The sequence below is a fragment of the Bos javanicus genome, chromosome 7 (assembly GCF_032452875.1).
Source record: "Bos javanicus breed banteng chromosome 7, ARS-OSU_banteng_1.0, whole genome shotgun sequence".
Classification (NCBI taxonomy): domain Eukaryota; kingdom Metazoa; phylum Chordata; class Mammalia; order Artiodactyla; family Bovidae; genus Bos; species Bos javanicus.
The window spans coordinates 13,063,914-13,084,703 of NC_083874.1; the positions used below are offsets into that span (position 1 = coordinate 13,063,914).

The 20,790-nt window shown below is 40.4% G+C and overlaps 1 protein-coding gene across 1 annotated transcript; it reads right to left on the bottom strand.

Annotated features, from left to right (window-relative positions):
* Positions 1-5,549: 5,549 nt before the first annotated feature.
* LOC133251880 (olfactory receptor 7G1-like) lies at positions 5,550-14,622 on the bottom strand. Its single transcript, XM_061424630.1, has 3 exons — positions 14,302-14,622; positions 10,903-10,907; positions 5,550-6,177 (listed from the first exon to the last, which is right to left on the bottom strand). Exons 1-3 carry the CDS (start codon positions 14,620-14,622, stop codon positions 5,550-5,552), a joined length of 954 nt encoding a protein of 317 aa, XP_061280614.1.
* Positions 14,623-20,790: the final 6,168 nt, after the last annotated feature.

Consider the following 20,790-nt stretch of genomic DNA (forward strand, 5'->3'; position numbering starts at 1 on the left):
CTTTTGTAGTTGTGGGATTTTAAACATTTTAATCTGTGCTAATTACTTAGCAGGGATCTTAGCCCCTGGTATAAAGGACTTGCTATTTAAGATGCTCACAACTGGATGAGAAAATGAGACCTTATATCTAGAATCTCTTACCTTCCCTACTACACACAAAACAGTGTATGAGATAAATACATGCACACTCTTTCCTGTCTAGCTGTAAGTCACATTTTTACTTGAAAGCTAATGAGAAAAGACCATACTATTTCAGATTTTATATGAACACTAGTAATTAATCTCCACAAATAGGTTATTAATTCTAGACTTATTTTTCTTTTCCTTTATTCTCTAGCTAGGTAGCCCAACGGGACCCATCCTGTCCTTCATTTCCAAGTTTTTATGACATATGCTAAGTTGCTTTAGTTGTGCCCAACTCTTTGTGACCCATGGACTACAGCCCGCCAGGCTCTACTGTCCATGGGATTCTCCAGGCAAGAATACTGGCATGGGTTGCCGTTTCTTTCTCTGGTTTTATGACATATATAGAATTAATTAATCCCCTGATACTCAGTAACTTGATCTGTTCTCTATTACCTTTATGTTTTGACACATCTTTCTCAGTTGTATAATTAGCACGTAACGTCAGGAAAATAAATATTGAAAATCAATCATGATAGTCAGATCTTCTTCCTCTTTTTCTGTTGGGCCCCATTACAGACTGGGTGGCTTGGGTACTGGCACCTGCAGGAGTCCCTGGTTTATGTGCCAGGATCAATTCAATGACACTTCCACTTTCTGTGTTAAGACCCGTGAGAATGTGCTTATTGATTGCCCAAAACAGGCAAGAGTTGATTCCCTAAATTCTAGTTGCTTCAATACATTTTTGCATTTTTCTTGAGAATCAATGGTTTTGAGAAAGTCTCCAAGGTGTGAACAGCTTATTAGTATACTAATGTTTAGAGATGAATGGACTTAGGCATATTTTCTTCATTAATGGGAAATTCTGCACCATGAACATGGAATCAGCACAAGTAACCATAACAACATCAATCCTCTGGGCTAAGACTTTGACTCAGACAGCCCTGAGCATAACTGCGCTGCAGCACTTGCCGTGTGAATAAGTATGACATGGTGAAGATCCCACATGCCACAACGGAGACCTGATGTAGCCAAATAAATGAATAAATACTTGTGGACACAGTCAGGGAAGAAGAGAGTGGGACAAATGGAGAAAGCATCATCAACATACATACACTACCATGTGTAAAACAGATGGCCAGTGAGAAGTTGCAGTATAACACGGAGCCCAGCCTGGTGCTCTGTGATGACCTAGAGAGGTGGTTTGGTGGGAAGGGAGAGAGGCTTAGGAGGAAGGGGACATTTGCATAACTATGGCTGATTTGCACTGTTGTACAGCAGAAAACCAATACAACATTGTAAAGCAATTTCCCTAATTGTATACCTATGGCTGATTCATGTGAATATTTGGCAGAAACCAACACAATTCCGTAAAAAATTATCCTTCAATTAGAAAATGAATAAATATAACAAAAGAAAAAATAATAAATTTTAAAATAAAATTTAAAAGAGAATGCATGTTGATGTATAGCAAAACCAACACAATATTGTAAAGTAAAAAAAAAATAATAAAAGAGAAATGAAATAATGCCATTTACAGTGACATGGATGGACCTAGAGACGGTCATTACCTAGAATTGTCATTATTGTTGTTGCTGTTAGTCATGCTGTTAGTCATGCTGTTAGTCATTCAGACTAAGTCATGTCTGAATCTTGGGACCCCATGGACCATCAGGCTCCCCTGTTCATGGGATTCTCCAGGCAAGAATACTGGAGTGGGTTGCCACGCCCTCCTCCAGGGGATCTTCCCAACCCAGGCATCGAACGCAGGTCTCCTGCATTGGCAGGCGGTTTCTTTACCACTGAGCCACTAGGAAAGCCCAGAGATTGTCATACTGAATGAAATAAGTCAGGCAGAGAATGACAGATACTGTATGGTATCACTGGTATGTAATAGAAAAAATACAACAGACAAGTTAATATAACTAAAAACAAGCAGACTCTGAGATATAGAGAACGAATTAGTGGTTACCAGCCGGGAGGGAGGGGCAATAGAGAGGTGGGGGGGATTGGTGGCCTAAACGATCGGGTATAATATAGACTACAGGGATGTATTTTGCAACATGCAGATTATAGTCAGCATTTTATAACAACTGTAAATAGTGCTTAACCTTCAAAATGTGTGGAAAATATAAAAATCACTCATTTACATTTTCTCATGCTATCAGCTCAGTTCAGTTCAGTCGCTCAGTCATGTCTGACTCTTTGCGACCCCATGAATCGCAGCACGCCAGGCCTCCCTGTCCATCACCAACTCCCTGAGTTCACTCAAACTCACGTCCATCGGGTCAGTGATGCCATCCAGCCATCTCATCCTCTGTCATCCCCTTCTCCTCCTGCCCCCAATCCCTCCCAGCATCAGAGTCTTTTCCAATGAGTCAACTCTTCGCATGAGGTGGCCAAAGTATTGGAGTTTCAGCTTTAGCGTCATAAAGTCTGACACTGTTTCCACCGTTTCCCCATCTATTTCCCATGAAGTGATGGGACCAGATGCCACGATTTTAATTTGCTGAATGTTGAGCTTTAAGCCAACTTTTTCACTCTCTTCTTTCACTTTCATCGAAAGGCTTTTTAGTTCCTCTTCACTTTCTGCCATAAGGGTGGTGTCATCTGCATATCTGAGGTTATTGATATTTCTCCCAGCAATCTTGATTCCAGCTTGTGCTTCTTCCAGCCCAGTGTTTCTCATGATGTACTCTGCATATAAGTTAAATAAGCGGGTGACAATATACAGCCTTCACATACTCCTTTTCCTATTTGGAACCAGTCTGTTGTTCCATGTCCAGTTCTAACTGTTGCTTCCTGACCTGCATATAGGTTTCTCAAGATGCAGGTCAGGTGGCCTGGTATTCCCATCTCTTTCAGAGTTTTCCACAGTTTATTGTGATCCACACAGTCAAAGGCTTTGGCATAGTCAATAAAGCAGAAATAGATGTTTTTCTAGAACTCTCTTGCTTTTTCCATGATCCAGCGGATGTTGGCAATTTGATCTCTGGTTCCTCTGCCTTTTCTAAAACCAGCTTGAACATCTGGAAGTTCACAGTTCACATATTGCTGAAGCCTGGCTTGGAGAATTTTGAGCATTACTTTACTAGTGTGTGAGATGAGTGCAATTATGCGGTAATTGAGCATTCTCTGGCATCAGCTTTCTTTAGGATTGGAATGAAAACTGACCTTTTCCAGTCCTGTGGCCACTTCTGAGTTTTGTAGTGATTTGTTTATGGCATAAATATGACTGGACAAAATAACACGGTTTAGTTTAGGAAGGATAGTGAGGGATGGAACAAGAAGAGGAGAGATGTAAAGAACAATCGTGAGATGATAAATTCTAATTTCAGGGAAGAATTCATGTTCTGAAATGACCACTATATCTTGCATATATATAGAAACAGAAAGAGGAAACAAATTTTAGTACATTTCATTCTGATTCACTAATGTCACTTCCCTACTTTTTCTCCTGTCTCACAATATCACAGTTTATTTCTTCTAGAAGCAAGGGGCATTTGCATTGGGACACACACATACACATGCATATAACCACAGATGCACACACATACTCATACATGTGTATTAAAACAGCTTAACACAATGCCAAGAGACACAATAAAGTTAAGACTGTAGTTGCCTCAGAATGGAAGGGCAGGAATGGAGGAAAATAAAAATGGAATATTGTCTCTATGCAAAATGTTTTGTTACTTTGAGAAGAGAACTGTTTCGCCTCTGCATATCCATATCCATTTTTAACCTTTTGATCTCCAGGGAAATTCTCATTTGATGATTATGTCTTCTGATAATTTACCCGCTTATTTTATTTCAAGGTGATTTTATTTTCTTATGCACAGGTAAAAAGAAAATGGAAGGAATCCTTGAGGCTTTGTTTTGTTGTTTAGTTGCTAAGTCGTGACCCCATGGACTGTAGCTGGGCTTCCCAGGTGGCGCTAGCAGTAAGAATTCACCTGCCAGTACAGGAGGCACAGGAGAGGCGGGTGTAAACCCTGGGTGGGGAAGATGTCCTGGAGGAGGAAATGGCAATCAGCTCCAGGATTCTTGCCTCGAGAACCTCATGGACAGAGGAACTTGGCAGGCTACAGTCCATAGGGTTTCAAAGAGTCAGACGTGACTGAAGTTACTCAGCAAACATGCACACACACATTATATTACTATATGATCCAGGAGTCCCACTCCTGGGTCTATATTTGGAGAAAAACATGGTTTATTCAGAAAATAAATTTTAGGTAGAGAATTAAGTATCTCCTTGTCAGTAGATACTTTAAATAAGTGAATTAAATTGTTTAATCTGAAGGACAGAGATTGGGAAAAAGATAAAAGAAACCTGATGTGAATATGTGTGATTTATAAGAGACTCACTGTAGATCCACAAACACAAATAGATTGCAAATGGAAGAATGGAAAAACGTAGGTAAATCATTACCAAAAGAGAGTTAATATAGTAATAATGTAGACTTTAAGTCAAAACTGTTAAACTAGACAAAGAAAGATAGATAGAAATAGGTAGCAGCCAGATAGGGATAAAATTGTTAATAATCAAGATTATAGAACAATTAGAGACATATACACACCAAACAATAGTGCCTCAAAATATGTGACGCAAACTTGACAGAAGTGAAGTGAGAAATCCAAATTTCTACACTAACACTTACAGATTTTAATGCAAATTTTCGGCAAAGGATAGTAACTCTGGATAAACAAAAAAAAGACACAGAGGGCTTACAAATGACTATAAACTAACAAAACCCAAGAGACACACAAACACTGTGCTGTGTGCTTAGTTGCTCAGTTGTGTCCGACTCTTTGCAAACACATGGACTTAGCCTGCTGGGCTCCTTTGTTCTTGGGCATTCTCCAGGCAAGAATACTGGAGTGGGATGCCACGCCCTTCTCCAGGGGATGTTCCCAACCCAGGGATTGAACCCAGGTCTCCCACATCACAGGCAGATTCTTTACTGTCTGAGACACCAGGAAAGCCCTGTATAAACACTACACTCAACAAAAGCAGAAAGAACAATCTTCTCCAGTGCACGTAGAACACTCTTTAGATAGTTTACATCTTAGGCCACAAAGCAAGTATCAATAAATTTGAAAATATTGAAATCATACAGTGTCATTTCTGACTACAGTGGTGTGAATCTAGAAATAAATGAGAATGTGTGTGTACATGCTAAATTGCTTCAGTTGTATCGAACTCTTTGAGGCCCCATGGACTATAGCCCACCAGTCTTCTCTGTCCATGGGATTCTCCAGCCAAGAATACTGGAGTGTGTTGCCATGGTCTTCTCCAGGGGATCTTCCTGACCCAGGGATCGAACCCTATCTCCTGCATTGAAGGCAGCTTCTTCACTGTCTGAGCCACCAGGGAAGCCCTATATAAGAGAATAACAACTAGAAAACACACAAATGTGTGGCAATTAAATAACACAGTCCTGAAAAGGCAATGGTATCTTACTGATGAGTTTTCTCAAAGCTTCCTTCATGTCCCTGTTCCTCAAACTATAGATGAAGGGGTTCATCATTTGAGGGACAACTGTATAAATCACTGAAGCCACTGCAGTCTGCCTGGAAGAATTGACAAGAGCAGAACTAATGTACACCCCCAAGCCTGTGCCATAGAATAAGGACACAACTGAGAGGTGAGAAACACAGGTGGAAAAAGCTTTATGCTTTCCACCCACTGATGACATTCTCGAAACTGAGGAGACAATTTGAGTATAGGAGAATATGATTCCACACACAGGAACACCACCAAATATACTAGTTGCCAAATATATCAGGATATTGTTAATGAGGGTATCAGAACATGCAAGCTTGATGACCTGAACAACTTCACAGAAGAAGAGAGGGATTTCCAGGTCTGTGCAAAAGGTCAGCTGCAACACCATCAGGCTGTGGAGCAGGGCATCCACGATGCTAATAAACAAGGAGAATAGAATCAGCCAACCACAAAGGCGAAAGTTCATGATGGCCATGTACCTCAGTGGGTGACGAATGGCCACATAGCGGTCATAGGCCATTATTGCAAGGAGAAAACTTTCCAAACTAGCAAACACCAGGACAAAGCAGAGCTGGGTGAGGCAGCCTGTGTAAGTGACGCTCTGATTCTGTGTTTGGATGTTCACCAGCATCTTTGGGATCGTGGTTGTGCTTAAACAGATATCAGTAAAGGACAGGTTGTAGAGAAAGAAGTACATGGGGGTGTGGAGGTGGGAGTCAGAGATGACAGCCATGATGATAAGCAAGTTTCCCAGAGTGGTAACCAGGTAAATGGACAAGAACAGAATGAAGTGGAGTGGCTGCAGTTCCAGATCCTTTGTCACTTCCATAAGAAGGAATTCTGAAACTCCTGTTTTGTTTCTGGGTCCCATGTTGTGGACAAATCTGGTAAGAAAGATGGAAACTGACAACACAATCAAATGTGGGTTTTATGCACCAGCAGGAAGCAAAACATTATCATGAGATGAGATGGAGATAAACAGAAGAATAAGAAACGTGTCTTCTGTATGCATATTATTTCTATACTTTCTTAAAAAACTGCGGCTGATATAGCAGAATGTCATCCATTGTTAATTCCCATAAGGGCTTAATGGGTAGTCACTATTCATACTGTATTTTAGAAATAATTTTATTTCTGTTTATTTTTGGCTGTGCTGGGTCTTCCTTGCTGCATGGGCTTTTCTCTAGTTGCAGCAGGAGGGGTCCACTCTCCAGTTGTGGTGCACAGGCTTCTCACTGTCGTGGCTTATCTTGTTGCAGAGCATGGGCTCTATGGTGTGTGGGCTCAGCAGCTGCGGCTCCAGGGCTCTGGAGCACAGGTTCAATAGTTGTGGTGCATGGAGCTTAGTAGTTCCACAGTGGGTGGGATCTACCTGTATCAGGGATCAAACCCATGTCTCCTGAGTAGGCAGAAAGATTCTTTACCATTGAAGCACCAAGAAAGCAACTATATTATTTATGCTACACTACTTGGTAATTTTATAGAGAGAAGCAGACTAAGGAGGCAACTGAACATTGTATCTCGATCCCCAGAGACCCCAGAGTCAAGCAACTGGAATAATACATAGGCGAGCATCTAAGCACACATGTCAGGAATCAGGAATGGGAAAATAAGGTGAACTTCACCAGACTTCCTGTCCACCCACTACCCACCACCACAAGATCGCAAGCTAACGTCAGACAATTTTATAACAGTCATCCTGTTTTAAGAGACGCAGATTTCAAATATAGCAATGTGTACATATCAATCCCAAAATGGGGTTCTTCCTTCCATTCTTCCCCACTGGCAACCAGAAGTTCGTTGTCTAAATCTGTGAGTCTATTTCTGTTTTGTAAATAACCAACAACATCCTTTTCATACTGTTCATGGGGTTCTCAAGGCAAGAATGCTGAAGTGGTTTGCCATTCCCTTCTCCATGGCACCACGTTTTGTCAGAACTCTCCACTGCAACCCATCCGAAGATATTAAGAAGAGGTGGCAAGAAGAGAGAGAAGAGCTATGCAAAAAAAAAAAAACAAAAAAACTTAATTTACCAAGATAAACTCAACATTCAGAAAATGAAGATCATGGCATCCGGTCCCATCACTTCATGGCAAATAGATGGGGAAACCATGGAAACAGGACAGACTTTATTTTCTTGGGCTCCAAAATTACTGCAGATGGTGACTGCAGCCATGAAATTAAAAGACACGCTCCTTGGAAGAAAAGCTATGCCAAACCTAAACAGCGTATTAAAAAGTAGAGACATTACTTTGCCAACAAAGGTCCATCTAGTGAAAGCTATGGTTTTTCCAGTAGTCATGTATGGATATGAGAGCTGGATTATAAAGAAAGCTGAGCACTGAAGAATTGATGATTTTGAACTGTGGTGTTGGAGAAGACTCTTGAGAGTCCCTTGGACATCAAGGAGATCAAAACAGTCAATCCTAAAGGAAATCAGTCCTGAATATTCATTGGAAGAACTGATGCTGAAGCTGAAACTCCAATACTTTGGCCACCTGATTCGAAGTGGCTCATTGGAAAAGACCCTGATGCTGGGAAAGATTGAAGGCAGGAGGAGGAGGGGATGACAGAGGATGAGATGGTTGGATGGCATCACCGACTCAACGGACATGGGTTTGAGAAATCTCCAGGAGATGGTGAAGGACAGGAAAGCCTGGCATGGAGTTGCACAGAGTCAGACATAACTGAGTGACTGAACAAGAATGAGGTCCTACAGTATAGCAAAGGGAACTCTGCTCAATGTTATGTGGCAGCCTGGATAGGAGGGGAGTTTGGGGTGGAGAATGGATACATGTATATGTATGGTTGAGTCCATTTGCTGTCCACCTGAAACTATCACAACAGTGTTAATCAGCTATACTCCAATATAAAATAAAATGGTAAAATAAGAGTTGTGGACTTCAACTCAAGAGGAAACAGTCTTGATTATGGGAGAGCATGAATACAATACTAGTAAATGAAAGGTGTTTGAATACTGGTGCAAAGTCTAAGGAAACATGAGACAAACATGACGGACAGTCAGGCAGGAAGCTTCTGGATAGCCTTGTTCTAATCATCTGATGCATGTTCTTTCATCACAGATAAACCATAGTGAGACACCTGTCCTCATTTCCAAACCTTACTGAGGGACATTAGGTTACCTGAGTGGCATCACAGTGGAATGGTGGTTGACATTTCTGCTGAGTGTTCCATCTGTATTCAGGAGGGGCAGAGGAACTGAGTGAGCCACCAGGCTCCTGGGCAAGAAGGGTCATCTATGGAAGGAGGCTCAGGTGTGTTACTGCTTTTCAGGGAAAGAACTGTTGAATGGGGCGGTCACAGGCAGAGCACAATCTCTGTACTCCCTAGAGGTTCAATTTCCAAAGCTCCTCATTAGTCAAGCAGTTTTATTATCACTGTGATCCCAGGACTGTCTAAACCCTTAGAAACCGAGGATACAATTCTATGATGCTATACTATACTATATATATATAATCTTATAATAAGTTATTTTATTATATTTTATATAATTAATTATAAAATATATGCTATATATTACACAAATAGCATATTTTAAAGCATAGTTGTTAGTGTAAAAAACAACACAAAAATTTCAGGGTTTATCTCTCCAAGAGTCATTAAATGTTTTCTGATCATAATCTTAACTGTGTGTATTTTACACAATTGAATTGCAATATATTCTCTGTGACAATCCTGTCTCTGATCAATTACTATATCACAACCACCTTTTCTAATTTATCAAAATGGCTTCAATATATATTAATAGTTTTCTTCACTTTCTGTCTCTATGTGTGCTCAGTCATGTCCAACTCTCTGCGACCCCATGGACTGTAGCTGGCCATGCTCCTCTGTCCATGGGATTATCAAGGCAAGAATACTAGAGTGGGTTGTCATTTCCTCCTCCAGGGGATCTTCCTGACCCTGAGACTGCACCCTCATCTCCTATGTCTCCTGCATAGCATGTGGAATCTTTACTGCTGAGCTATGGAGGAAGCCTTTAGCTGAATGGTGTGCTACAATAATTAAGACCTATTAAATTGGTACAGGTGTAAATATAAGACTTGTTGATGATAATATCAAGCCCAGAAAAAGACCAGAACATAAATGGACAGTTTATTCAGGGACATAAAAATGAATTTGGATCCTTATCTCCCATCAAGGCAAAACTAAATTCTAGAAAGAGTATTGTTTCAAATGTAAAAGCTAAAATGGTGAATCTCTCAGATTGAAGTAACCTTGGGTTTTATTAAAAAATATCTAGGGAGCACAAACCATTGTGGAAAGTATTGACAAATGCACTGCATTAAAACTAAGCACTTGGGTTCATCCCATCACTCCCCAAAAGCCTAAAAAAAATCCAAAAGTAATAAACACACGCAAAAAGAAATTTGCAGTACATACAACTTAAAATAATAACCTGGTGATACAAAGTCATGTGAATCAATTAGAAAAAGATAAGCCACTCAGGAGAAACACCACAAACAGAAACTTAACAGAAAGGAAATAAATATCTGAAAATTCTATCAATCATTTAATAATAAGATATACATGAATTATTAAATCATTTTCATACCCATTAGACTGTCAGTATTCTTGAAAATGTGTTGATGATGATATAGATCATCAGTAGTTTCCAATGTCAATCTTAAAGGAAACCAACCCTGAATATTCATTGAAACGACTGTTGCTGAAGCTGAAGCTCCAATATTTTGGTCACGTGATGCAAACAGCCAACTCATTGGAAAAGATCCAGATGCTGGGGAAGACTGAAGGCAGAATGAGAAGATGGTGTGGAGGTGAGATGACTGGATGGCATCACTGATATAATGAACTTGGGCAAACTCTGGGAGATGATGAGGGACAGGGAGGTCTGTCATGCTACAGTCCTTGGGGTCATGAAGAGTCGGACATGACTGGGAGGCTAAACAGCAACTTTTCAGTTCAGTTCAGTTTAGTTGCTCAGTTGTGTCTGTCTCTGTCGTCTCTGACAGATTTCCAATATTTGTATAAATTTGTTCAAAAGAAGACTTATTGTAACCACACAAAGGAGACTTGGTATCTCTCTCTTTTTTTTTTTTTTAATTTTTGCGAAAATGACTAGTTTTTAAAAGCTTTATAAATAAAATCTCTCCCTACCAAAAAACTGAGTTAAATTCAATCATCTTTTTTTTTCTTCTTTTTTTTTTCCAGTATGTTTTTAAATTTTTATTCCTTTATTGCTCATGTGTTCCCCATCCTGAACCCTCCTCCCTCCTCCCTCCCCATACCATCCCTCTGGGTCGTCCCAGTGCACGAGCCCCAAGCATCCAGCATCGTGCATTGAACCTGGACTGGCATCTCGTTTCATACATGACATTTCACATGTTTCAATGCCATTCTCCCAAATCTTCCCACCCTCTCCCTCTCCCACAGAGTCCATAAGACTGTTCTATACACCAGTGTCTCTTTTGCTGTCTCGTATACAGGGTTATCGTTACCATCTTTCTAAATTCCATATATATGCGTTAGTATACTGTATTGGTGTTTTTCCTTCTGGCTTACTTCACTCTGTATAATAGGTTCCAGTTTCATCCACCTCATTAGAACTGATTCAAATGTATTCTTTTTAATGGCTGAGTAATACTCCATTGTGTATATGAACCACAGCTTTCTTATCCATTCATCTGCTGATGGACATCTAGGTTGCTTCCATGTCCTGGCTATTATAAACAGTGCTTCGATGAACATTGGGGTACACGTGTCTCTTTCCCTTCTGGTTTCCTCAGTGTGTATGCCCAGCAGTGGGATTGCTGGATCATAAGGCAGTTCTATTTCCAGTTTTTTAAGGAATCTCCACACTGTTCTCCATAGTGGCTGTACTAGTTTGCATTCCCACCAACAGTGTAAGAGGGTTCCCTTTTCTCCACACCCTCTCCAGCATTTATTATTTGTAGACTTTTGGATCGCAGCCATTCTGACTGGTGTGAAATGGTATCTCACAGTGGTTTTGATTTGCATTTCTCTGATAATGAGTGATGTAATACCCAATATTTCCATCCCAATTACACAACACTCTCATTTACACCAGACACATATAAAGTACTATTCAAAATGATTTATTTATAACACCAGAAAACTAGTTACAAAGAAACAAAATTTCCAGCAGTATCAGAAAAAACATGTGTTTTGAAAAGATACTACATATGACTTACAAGTCCAGAGTATTGGAAATGAGTTCATTTCTGCTGCGTAAATACTATTTATTTTATTAAATGACACAGATTAGAAAAACAAGCTGATAATACAACACGAAGGAAAACTAACCTAATTGCTAAAGAAAGTAGTAAAAATATGTGAGAATAGTAAGTTTCCAAATTATGAATAAAAGCACATCATGGAACCCAATGATATTAGTTAATTTTATTGAGTGCTTTACTACATGTCAAGTTGTCCGAGGTGTTTTTAATGCTTGTGGGGGTGGGATTCAAAGGGGAATTGCACTGCATATAGTCAGGATTAGGCTCTCAAAATAAGCATTTTCTCCACCTTGAGGATGAGCTTCAGATGGGACATTTGATCCTATTCATGGTGAAGAGAATGAAGGGTGTATGTTGCAGATGACTCCATGCATTATTAAATATTAAGACACATAGGACTGAGTCAGTTTTCTGTTTCTGGTAAACATTTTGTGATATGATGCCTGCATGTGTTGCAGCCGTCTTGGCTCACAAGGGTAACTACTGCTCCCAGGTTAAAGACACCACCTGGAGGAGCAAATGACTTTTCTCTACATTCCCCAGTTCTGAAGCCTTTGTATTATAAGAGAGCATTGTTTTGGCACATTCGAATCAGGGTTACTTTATCTCAGTAAAGATGAAAGCTTCCTCACTGATCAAACTTGAAAGTCTTGTAATCATCCCTAACCACTGAGACAGCAACAATATAGCAATTACAGAGGTCAGAAAACTGAGTTGTGGTGGGTGTTGGTGTTGCCATGCACACATACAGTTTATCTGTGGTGGGTATCAGGAATGAGTGAGTTGGAATTTGCAAGAACAGCTCTCCACATGTTTTACAGCAGGCTTGACCATGGGATGCAGTTCTGTTGTTGTTCAGTCACTAAGTTGTGTCCGACTCTTTGTGACCCCACGAACTGAAGCACACCAGGCTCCTCTGGCCTTTACTGTCTCCAAAAGTTTGTTCAAATCTGTGTCCATTGAGTCAGTGAGCCTATCTAACCATTTCATCCTCTGCTGACCCCCTTCTCCTTTTGCCTTCAATCTTTCCCAGCATTCCAACTCCAGTGAGTCAGCTCTTCCCATCTGGTAGACAAAGCATTGGAGCTTCAACTTCAGCATCAGTCCTTCCAATGAATATTCAGGGTTGATTTCCTTTGGGATTGACTGCTTTGATCTCCTTGTAGTCCAAGGAACTCTCAAGAGTCTTTTCCAACACCACAGTTTGAGAGCATCAATTCTTCGGTATTCAGCCTTCTGTACGGTTCAAGTCTCATATCTGCACGTGACTGTTGGAAAAACCATTTGTTATCTTTCAGTCATTAAATCTTGTCTGACTCTGAGACATCATGGACTGCAGCATGCCAGGCTTCCCTGTCCTTCATATCTCCTAAAGTTTGCTCAAACTCATGTCCACTGAGTTGGTGAAAAAGCATAGCTTTGACTATATAGATCTTTCTCAGAACCAACCAAGAGATCAGGCAAAATCAAGGCTCTATGTCCACAAATTTATTAGATCCTCTCCCTGACATATCCAAATTTTCCACATTTCTTCTTTTGATGTTCCATTAATATCAGTATATCCCTTGTCTCCATTAGCTTCTTAAGGAGTGCATGGAGGAAAACAAGACTAGGAAATGGGACTCATTTGTGAAACATCACTGAGCCAAGCAAACAGGAAGTTGGGTTTCAACCTCAAGTTAAAATTCCCTTAGCCACTATGTTACCTAGTCATTTTAGAATAGTTGGTGGGACAAGAGTCAGGCTTTCTGGTTCACCTGACATTCTGTGACTCTGGTTCATTCTAGAAATGCCAGTACAAAGCACAAGAGACAATCACAGAAAAGAAGTCCTAACGATGAGTTTTCTCAGAGCTCCTTTCATGTCCCTGTTCCTCAGGCTATAAATGAAGGGGTTCATCATTTGAGGAACAACAGTGTACATCATTGAAAGCACGGCAGTGTTTTTGGAAGAGTTAGTAAGATCAGAACTAATATATACCCCAAAACCTGTCCCATAGAATAAGGACATAACTGAGAGGTGAGACCCACAGGTGGAAAACGCTTTATACTTTCCACTTGCTGATGGCATTCTCAAGACAGAGGACACTATCTGAATATAAGAGAAAATGATTCCACACACAGGAATACCCCCAAATATGCTAGTTGCCAAATATATCAGGATATTGTTAATGAGGGTATCAGAACATGCAAGCTTGATGACCTGAACAACTTCACAAAAGAAGAGGGGGATTTCCAGATCTGCGCAAAAGGTCAGCTGCAACACCATCAGACTGTGAAGAAGGGCAACCACGATGCTAATAAACAAGGAGAATAGAATCAGCTGGCCACAGAGGGGGAAGTTCATGATGGCCATGTACCTCAGTGGGTGACGAATGGCCACATACCGGTCATAGGCCATTACTGCGAGAAGACTATTTTCCCAACCAACAAAGACTAGGATGAAGCAGATCTGGGTGAGGCAGCCTGTATACGTGATGCTCTGATTCTGTGTTTGGATGTTCACTAGCATCTTTGGGATCGTAGTTGTGCTTAAACAGATGTCAGTAAAGGACAAGTTGTAGAGAAAGAAGTACATGGGGGTGTGGAGGTGGGAGTCAGAGATGACAGCCATGATGATGAGCAGGTTTCCCAGAATGGTAACCAGGTATATGAACAGGAACAGAATGAAGTGGAGTGGCTGCAGTTCCGGATCTTCTGTCACTTCCATAAGAAGGAATTCTAAAATTCCTGTTTTGTTTCTGGGTCCCATGTTGTGGAAAAATCTGGTGAGAAGGATGGAAACTGACAACATATCAAATGTGGGTTCTGCACTAGCAGGAGGATCACAAAAAGGCAAACACTATCTTGGGATGAGATGGAGACAGAGAAGAATAAGAAACATTCCTTCTGAATACATATTATTCCATTACTTTTTAAAAAAACTGAACCTGATACAGCAGATATCATCCATTGTTAATTCCCATAGGGGCTTAAGGGGTAGTCACTTTTCATAATACCCCAACTGTACTATTTAGATTATTTGAGACATTTGGTAATTTTCTAAAGAGAGACTAGGGAGGCAGCTGAATATTCTGTCTAGATTCCCCAGAGACCTCAGAGCCAGGAAATTGAAATAATACATAGGTATGTCAATAACCTTGATGTCCTTTGGACAGCAAGGAGATCAAACCAGTCAATCCTAAAGGGAATCAACCCTGAATATTCACTGGAAGGACTGATGCTGAAGCTGAAGGTCCAACATTTTAGCCACCTGATGTGAAGAGCCGACTCCTTGGAAAAGACTCTGATGCTGGGAAAGATTGAGGACGGGAGGAGAAGTGGGCAACAGAGGATAAGTTGGTTGGATACTATCACTGACTCAATGGAGATGAATTTGAGCCAACCTCAGGAGACAGTGAAGGACAGGGAAGCCTGGCCTGCTGCAGTCCATAGTGTAGCAAAGAGTTGGACACGACGTAGCGACTGAACAAAATTACAAATGTCAAGAATCGAATGAGAAGATAAGATAAACTTTACTGAACTTCCTGTCCACCCACCCCATACCCCAACAAGATTACAAATGAATGTTGGAAACATTTTAATAGTTATCCTATTTTAAGAAATGCAGATTTGAAGTAGAGTGTGTGTACATATTGATTCCAAACTCCCCTAACAGTCCCTTCCTCTCATTCTTCTGCCTTAGCAACCATAAGTGTGTTCTCTAAGTCTGTGAATCTGTTTCTGTTTTGTAAATAACCATAAGGTCCTACTGTGTACCATAGGGGCTCTGCTCAATGTTATGTGGCAGCCTAGATGGGAAGGGAGTTGTGGGAAGAGTGGATATATGTATATACATGACTGAGTCCCTTTGCCGTCCACCTTAAACGGTGACTACATTGTGTGTGTGTGCGTGTGGCCATGCTCAGTTGGGTCCAACTCTCTTATGACTCCATGGACTCTAGCCTGCCAGGCTCCCCTCTCCATGGGATTTTCCAGGCAAGAATACTAGAGTGGGTTGCCATTTCATTCTCCCAGATATCTTCCCAGCCCAGAGATGGAAACCATGTCTCTTGCGTCTGCTGCGTTGCAGGTGGATTCTTTACCACTGTGCCACCTGGGAAGCCCATTAGCCGGCTCTACTCCAGTGTAAAGTACAAAGTTCAAAAAAGGGAGATGCAGATTTCAACTCAAGAGGAAATGGTTTTGGTCATAATAGAGTGACTACAACATTAGTCAATGAGAGGCATTTGAGTACTGGTGCAAAGTGCAAGGAAACTTGAGAAGAAAATGAGAGACAGGCAGCAGGCCTGGAGTAGCTTATTTCTAATCATCTGATGTATATTCTTTCCTCATAGCTTCCTCTGGATAAGTATAGCTAGACATATGTCCTCATTTCCAAATCTTACTGAGGGACATTAGGTTACCTGAGTGGCATCACAGTGGAATGATGGTTAACATTTCTGTCAAGTGTTCCATACAGATCTGTATTCAGGAGGGGCAGAGGAACTGAGTGAGCCACCAGGCTCCAAGGCAAGAAGGGTCATCTATGGAAGGAGGCTCAGGTGTGTTACTGCTTTTCAGGGAAAGGACTGTTGAATGGGGCGGTCACAGGCAGAGCACAATCTCTGTACTCCCTAGAGGTTCAATTTCCAAAGCTCCTCATTAGTCAAGCAATTTTATTATCACTGTGATCCCAAGACTGTGCCAATCCTTAAAGACCAAGGATATAATTCTATAATGCTTAGTATATTATACTAATCTATACTATATATAATCCGTTAACATAATAAGCTATAATATTATATTTCATATATTATAATTACTTATAAAATAATACTATGTATTACACAAATAACATTTTAAAAACATGCCTGTTAATGTAAAAAAAAAACCCACAAAAATTTCAGGGTTTCACGTTTCCTGAATCTTAATCTAGACCATGTGGTTTTCACACAAATTTTATTCATTGCAATATATTCTCTATGAAAATACCATCTCTGATCAATTAGTATATCACTGCCATCTTTTCTAATTTATCAAAATAGCTTCAATATGTGTTAATAGTTTTCTTCACTTTCTGTCTCTGTGTGTGCTCAGTCATGTTCAACTCTTTGTGATCCCATGGACTGTAGCCTGCCAGGCTCCTCTGTCCATGGGATTAAGGCAAGAATAGTGGAGTGGGTTGCCATTTCCTCCTCCAGGGGATCTTCCTGAGCCAGAGATTGAATTTGGGTCTCCTGCATTGCAGGCAGATTCTTTACAACTGTGCCACCTGGGAAGCCCATTAATTGCCTCTACTCTGGTGTAAAATAAAAAGTTCAAAAAAGGGAGAACAGATTTCAACATCTGAGCCATCGAGGAAGTTCTTTAGCTGAATGGTTTGCTACAATAATTAAGACCTATAAAATTGGTACAGGAGTAAATATGACTTGCTGATGATAATGTAGAGTCCAGCCTAAGACCACACATAAATGGACAGTTTATTCAGGGATAGAAAAATGAATTTGGGTCTTTGCCTCATATCAAGGCAAAACTAAATTCCAGGAAAGGTTTGTTTCAAATATAAAAGCCAAAAGGATGAATCCCTCAGATTGAAGTAACCCTGGGATTTATAAAAAAACATCTGGGAGCACAAACCATTATGGAAGGTATTGACAAATGCACTCCACTAAAATTAAGCCCTTGCGTTCATACCCTGTTCCACCAAAAAAACCTAAAAAAAAAAAAAAAAGAAAAGATATCCAAAAGCAAAAACACATGTGAAAAAAATTGCAGTGCATTCAGGTGAAAATAATAACCTGGTGATACAAAGTCACATGGATCAATTAGAAAAAGGGAAGGAACTCAGGAGAAGTACCACAAGCAGAAATTTAACAGATAGGAAAGAAGTATATGAAGATAATATCAACCATTTAATAATAAGACACACATGAATTAATGAAATCACTTTTATACCCATTCAGTTCAGTTCATTCAGTTCAGTTGCTCAGTCGTGTCCGACTCTTTGCGACCCCATGAATCGCAGCATGTCAGGCCTCCCTGTCCATCACCAACTCCCAGAGTTCACTCAGACTCATGTCCATCGAGTTGGTGATGCCATCCAGCCATCTCATCCTCTGTCGTCCCCTTCTCCTCCTGCCCCCAATCCCTCCCAGCATCAGTCTTTTCCAATGAGTCAACTCTTCACGTGAGGTGGCCAAAGTACTGGAGTTTCAGCTTTAGCATCATTCCTTCCAAAGAACACCCAGGACTGATCTCCTTTAGAATGGACTGGTTGGATCTCCTGACAGTACAAAGGACTCTCAAGAGTCTTCTCCAAACCATAGTTCAAAAGCATCAATTCTTTGGTGCTCAGCCTTCTTCACAGTCCAACTCCCACATCCATACATGACCATAGGAAAAACCATAGCCTTGACTAGACGGACCTTTGTTGGCAAAGTAATGTCTCTGCTTTTGAATATGCTATCTAGGTTGGTCATAACTTTCCTTCCAAGGAGTAAGCGTCTTTTAATTTCATGGCTGCAGTCACCATCTGCAGTGATTTTGGAGCCCAAAAAAGAAAGTCTGACACTGTTTCCACTGTTTCCCCATCTATTTCCCATGCAGTGATGGGACCGGATGCCGTGATCTTCATTTTCTGAATGTGGAGCTTTATACCAACTTTTTCACTCTTCTCTTTCACTTTCATCAAGAGGCTTTTTAGTTCCTCTTCACTTTCTGCCATAAGAATGGTGTCATCTGCATATCTGAGGTTATTGATATTTCTCCCGGCAATCTTGATTCCAGCTGTGTTTCTTCCAGTCCAGCGTTTCTCATGATGTACTCTGCATATAAGTTAAATAGGCAGGGTGACAATATACAGCCTTGACGTACTCTTTTTCCTATTTGGAACCAGTCTGTTGTTCCATGTCCAGTTCTAACTGTTGCTTCCTGACCTGCATACAGATTTCTCAAGGGGCAGGTCAGGTGGTCTGGTACTCCCATCTCTTTCAGAATTTTCCACAGTTTACTGTGATCCACAGAGTCAAAGGCTTTGGCATAGTCAATAAAGCAGAAATAGATGCTTTTCTGGAACTCTCTTGCTTTTTCCATGATCCAGTGGATGTTGGCAATTTGATCTCTGGTTCCTCTGCCTTTTCTAAAACCAGCTTGAACATCTGGAAGTTCACGGTTCACATACTGCTGAAGCCTGGCTTGGGGAATTTTGAGCATTACTTTACTAGCATGTGAGATGAGTGCAATTGTGTGGTAGTTTGGGCATTCTTTGGCATTGTCTTTCTTTGGGATTGGAATGAAAACTACCCTTTTCCAGTCCTGTGTCCACTGCTGAGTTTTCCAAATTTGCTGGCATATTGAGTGCAGCACTTTCACAGCATCATCTTTCAGGATTTGAAAGAGCTCAACTGGAATTCCATCACCTCTACTAGCTTTGTTCATAGTGATGCTTTCTAAGGCCCACTTGACTTCACATTCCAGGATGTCTGGATCACAGGTCAGTGATCACATAATCACTATACCCATTAGACTGTCAGTATTCTTGAAAACATTGGTGATGAAATAGATCACTAGTACTTTCCAGTGTATACCTATTTGTTCAAAGAAAAACTTATTGGAACTACCCAAAGGAGACTTGATATCTCTAATACCCAATATTTCCATTCCAATTACAAAACACTCTCATTAATACCAGACACATATAAGACACTATTCAAAATGATTTATCTATAACACCAGAAAACTAGCTACAAACAAATGAATCTTCCAGCATCAGAAAGAACATATATTTTGGAAAAGATACAACATCCATGTACAAGTCCAGAGTATTGGAAATGAGTTCATTTTTGCTGCATAAATAATATTTATTTTATTATGTTACCCATCAGAAAAGCCAGCTGATAAATACAACATGAAAGAAAACAAAACTAACCTAATTGCTGAAGCAAGTGGTAAAAATATGCGAGACCAGTAAATTTATAAATTAGAATATAAGTACATTATGGAACACAACAGTACTTGTTAATTTTTCAAGGTGATTTGCATTTTTACTCTAGGGAGTACAAACCATTATGGAAAGTACTGACAAATCCACTGTATTAAAATTAAGCACTTGTGTTCATACCCTGCCCTCCCCCCCCAAAAAAAAAACTACAAAAGATATTCAAAAGCAATATCACATGTAAAAAGAAATATGCAGTGCATACAAATCTCCACATGTCTCACAGTAGGCTTGAGCCTGGGATGCAGTTCTGTTGTTGTTCAGCCACTAAGTCGTGTCTGACTCTTTGCAACCCCATGAATCGCAGCACACACGCCAGGCTCCTCTGTCCTTTACTGTCTCCTGAAGTTTGCTCAAATTAGTGTTCATTGAGTCAGTGATGCTATCTAACCATTTCATCCTCTGCCGACCCCTTCTCCTTTTTCCTTCAATATTTCTCAACATCCTAGCTCCAGTAAGTCAGTTCTTCCCATCAGGTGGCCAAAGTATTGAAGCTTCAGCTTCAGTATCAGCCCTTTCAGTGCATATTCAGGGTTTATTTCTTTAGGATTGATTGGTTAGATCTCCTTGCAATTCAAGATATTCTCAAGAGTCTTCTCCAACATCAGAGTTCGAAAGCATCAACTCTTTGGCATTCAGCCTTCCTTATGGTCCAATTCTCACATCTATACATGACTACTGGAAAACCATAGTTTTCACTATATGGACCTTTGTTGGCCCCAACCACAAGATCAGGCAAAATCAAGGTTCTTATGTCCACAAATCTATTAGATCCTCTCCCTGACATATCCAAATTTTCAACATTTCTTCTTTTGATGTTCCATTGATATCAGTATATTTCCTGCCTCCATTAGCTTCTTAAGGAGTGCATGGAGGAAAACAAGACTAGGAAATGGGACTCATTTGTGAAACATCACTGAGCCAAGAAAACAGGAAGTTGGT